The sequence below is a fragment of the Emiliania huxleyi genome, assembly GCF_000372725.1.
Source record: "Emiliania huxleyi CCMP1516 chromosome Unknown EMIHUscaffold_1956, whole genome shotgun sequence".
NCBI lineage: Eukaryota > Haptophyta > Isochrysidales > Noelaerhabdaceae > Emiliania > Emiliania huxleyi.
In genome coordinates this window covers 4,521-6,146 of record NW_005200634.1, presented here as the reverse complement: position 1 = coordinate 6,146, position 1,626 = coordinate 4,521, and the positions used below count along the sequence as shown (strand labels likewise).

Genomic DNA, 1,626 nt, shown 5'->3' with positions numbered 1-1,626 from the left:
CATCTCTCCCATCTCTCCCACCTCTCCCCACCTCTCCCCACCTCTCCCCATCTCTCCCCATCTCTCCCCATCTCTCCCCATCTCTCCCCAGCTCTCCCCATCTCTCCCCATCTCTCCCCATCTCTCCCCATATCTCCCCATATCTCCCCAGATCTCCCCATATCTCCTTGCGGTGCGAGTGCAGCGCACGACGGCTGCAGCTGGCGCACCGCAGGATGCGCATCTCCCCATATCTCCCCATATCTCCCCGAGTGCTAGGTCGGAAGGCACGCGGCGCCGCAGCTAGGGTGGCGCCGCAGCTAGGGTGGCGCCGCGGCTAGGGTGGCGCCGCAGCTAGGGTGGCGCCGCGGCTAGGGTGGCGCCGCGCGCGGCTAGGGTGGCGCCGCGGCTAGGGTGGCGCCGCAGCTAGGGTGGCGCCGCGGCTAGGGTGGCGCCGCGGCTAGGGTGGCGCCGCAGCTAGGGTGGCGCCGCAGCTAGGGTGGCGCCGCAGCTAGGGTGGCGCCGCGGCTAGGGTGGCGCCGCGGCTAGGGTGGCGCCGCAGCTAGGGTGGCGCCGCCTCTTCGGCGGCATCCGCCTCGTGCGCCCATGCAGCGGCGTCCGCCTGCGACGCCGCCGCCGCCCGATCCGCCGCCTTGCGCGCGGCGATCGCCGCCTGGGCCGCCGCCTCCGCCTCGACCCGCGTCTCGTGCAGCCAGATCAGCCTCTGCTGCAGCACTGCGTCGACGGAAGCCCCAACCTCTCCCGCCGCCGCCGCCGCCGCCGCCGCGGCGCCAGCAACCTCCTCCTCCCCCGCCGCCGCCTCGGCCGCCGCCATCTTGGCCGCCTTGGCCTCCGCTCCCGCCGTCTCCGCCTTGGCCGCGGCCGCCTTCTCCTTCCGCGAAGGCTTCGAGGCTGACGCGGGTGGCTGCTTGGCAGCCGCCGTCGCCGCCGCCGCCTCTGCCGGCGCAGGTGCCGCCTTGGCCTCTGCCTTGACTGCGGCCTCGGCTGCTTCCGCCGCCGCGGCCGCCGCCTCTGCCGCCGCCGTGGCCGCCGCCGCCGCGTCCAGCGCAGCCGCAGCCTCTTCCGCCGCAGCCGCGGCTGCGGCACCCGCCGTCGCCGCCGCCGCCTCCATCGCCGCCGCAGCTGCTGCGGCAGCCGCAGCCGGATCAGCATCCTGCGTCTGCGTCACCTCTGCAGCGCGTGCGGAGGAGAGTAGCGCGAGGATCACAAGGTGAGAGAGCCTCATGGAGGTTGGGAGCGCCTCTTGTCTGCGAGTCGGGCGAATAGAGGCCCCGCCCACCCAGGGTACCCTCTCGAGGGACCCATTGGGTAGGCGCGTGAGAAGTGGGCTTCGCGTTGAGTTGCGGTCTCGGGAGACTTCCACCCGGCGCTCAAGCAGGCGATCCGCGACGTGCGCGCGGCCGACGCCTTCAAGAGGCTGAGGGAGCTCGTCGTCGCCGGCGGCGCGGACGCCGACGTGGCCACCGCCGCGAGGCTGCTCGTCCAAGACGCCCGGGGTGCGCGAAGCCCGCCCTTCAACCCGCCTCCGAAGGCCCCGAACGGCCCGCCCGGCCGCGGTCCGCTTTTGCGAAAGGGGCAGTACCCGTTCCCGGAAAACCGGCGGGAAAACCCCAAAACTGCCCCCCC

General features: G+C 73.7%; 1 protein-coding gene across 1 annotated transcript; it reads right to left on the bottom strand.

Annotated features, from left to right (window-relative positions):
• Positions 1–541: 541 nt before the first annotated feature.
• Positions 542–1,225, bottom strand: EMIHUDRAFT_123216 (hypothetical protein; the record flags this gene model as incomplete). Its single annotated transcript, XM_005782040.1, has 1 exon — positions 542–1,225. The coding sequence occupies one exon, from the start codon at positions 1,223–1,225 to the stop codon at positions 542–544; it is 684 nt and encodes a 227-aa protein (XP_005782097.1).
• Positions 1,226–1,626: the final 401 nt, after the last annotated feature.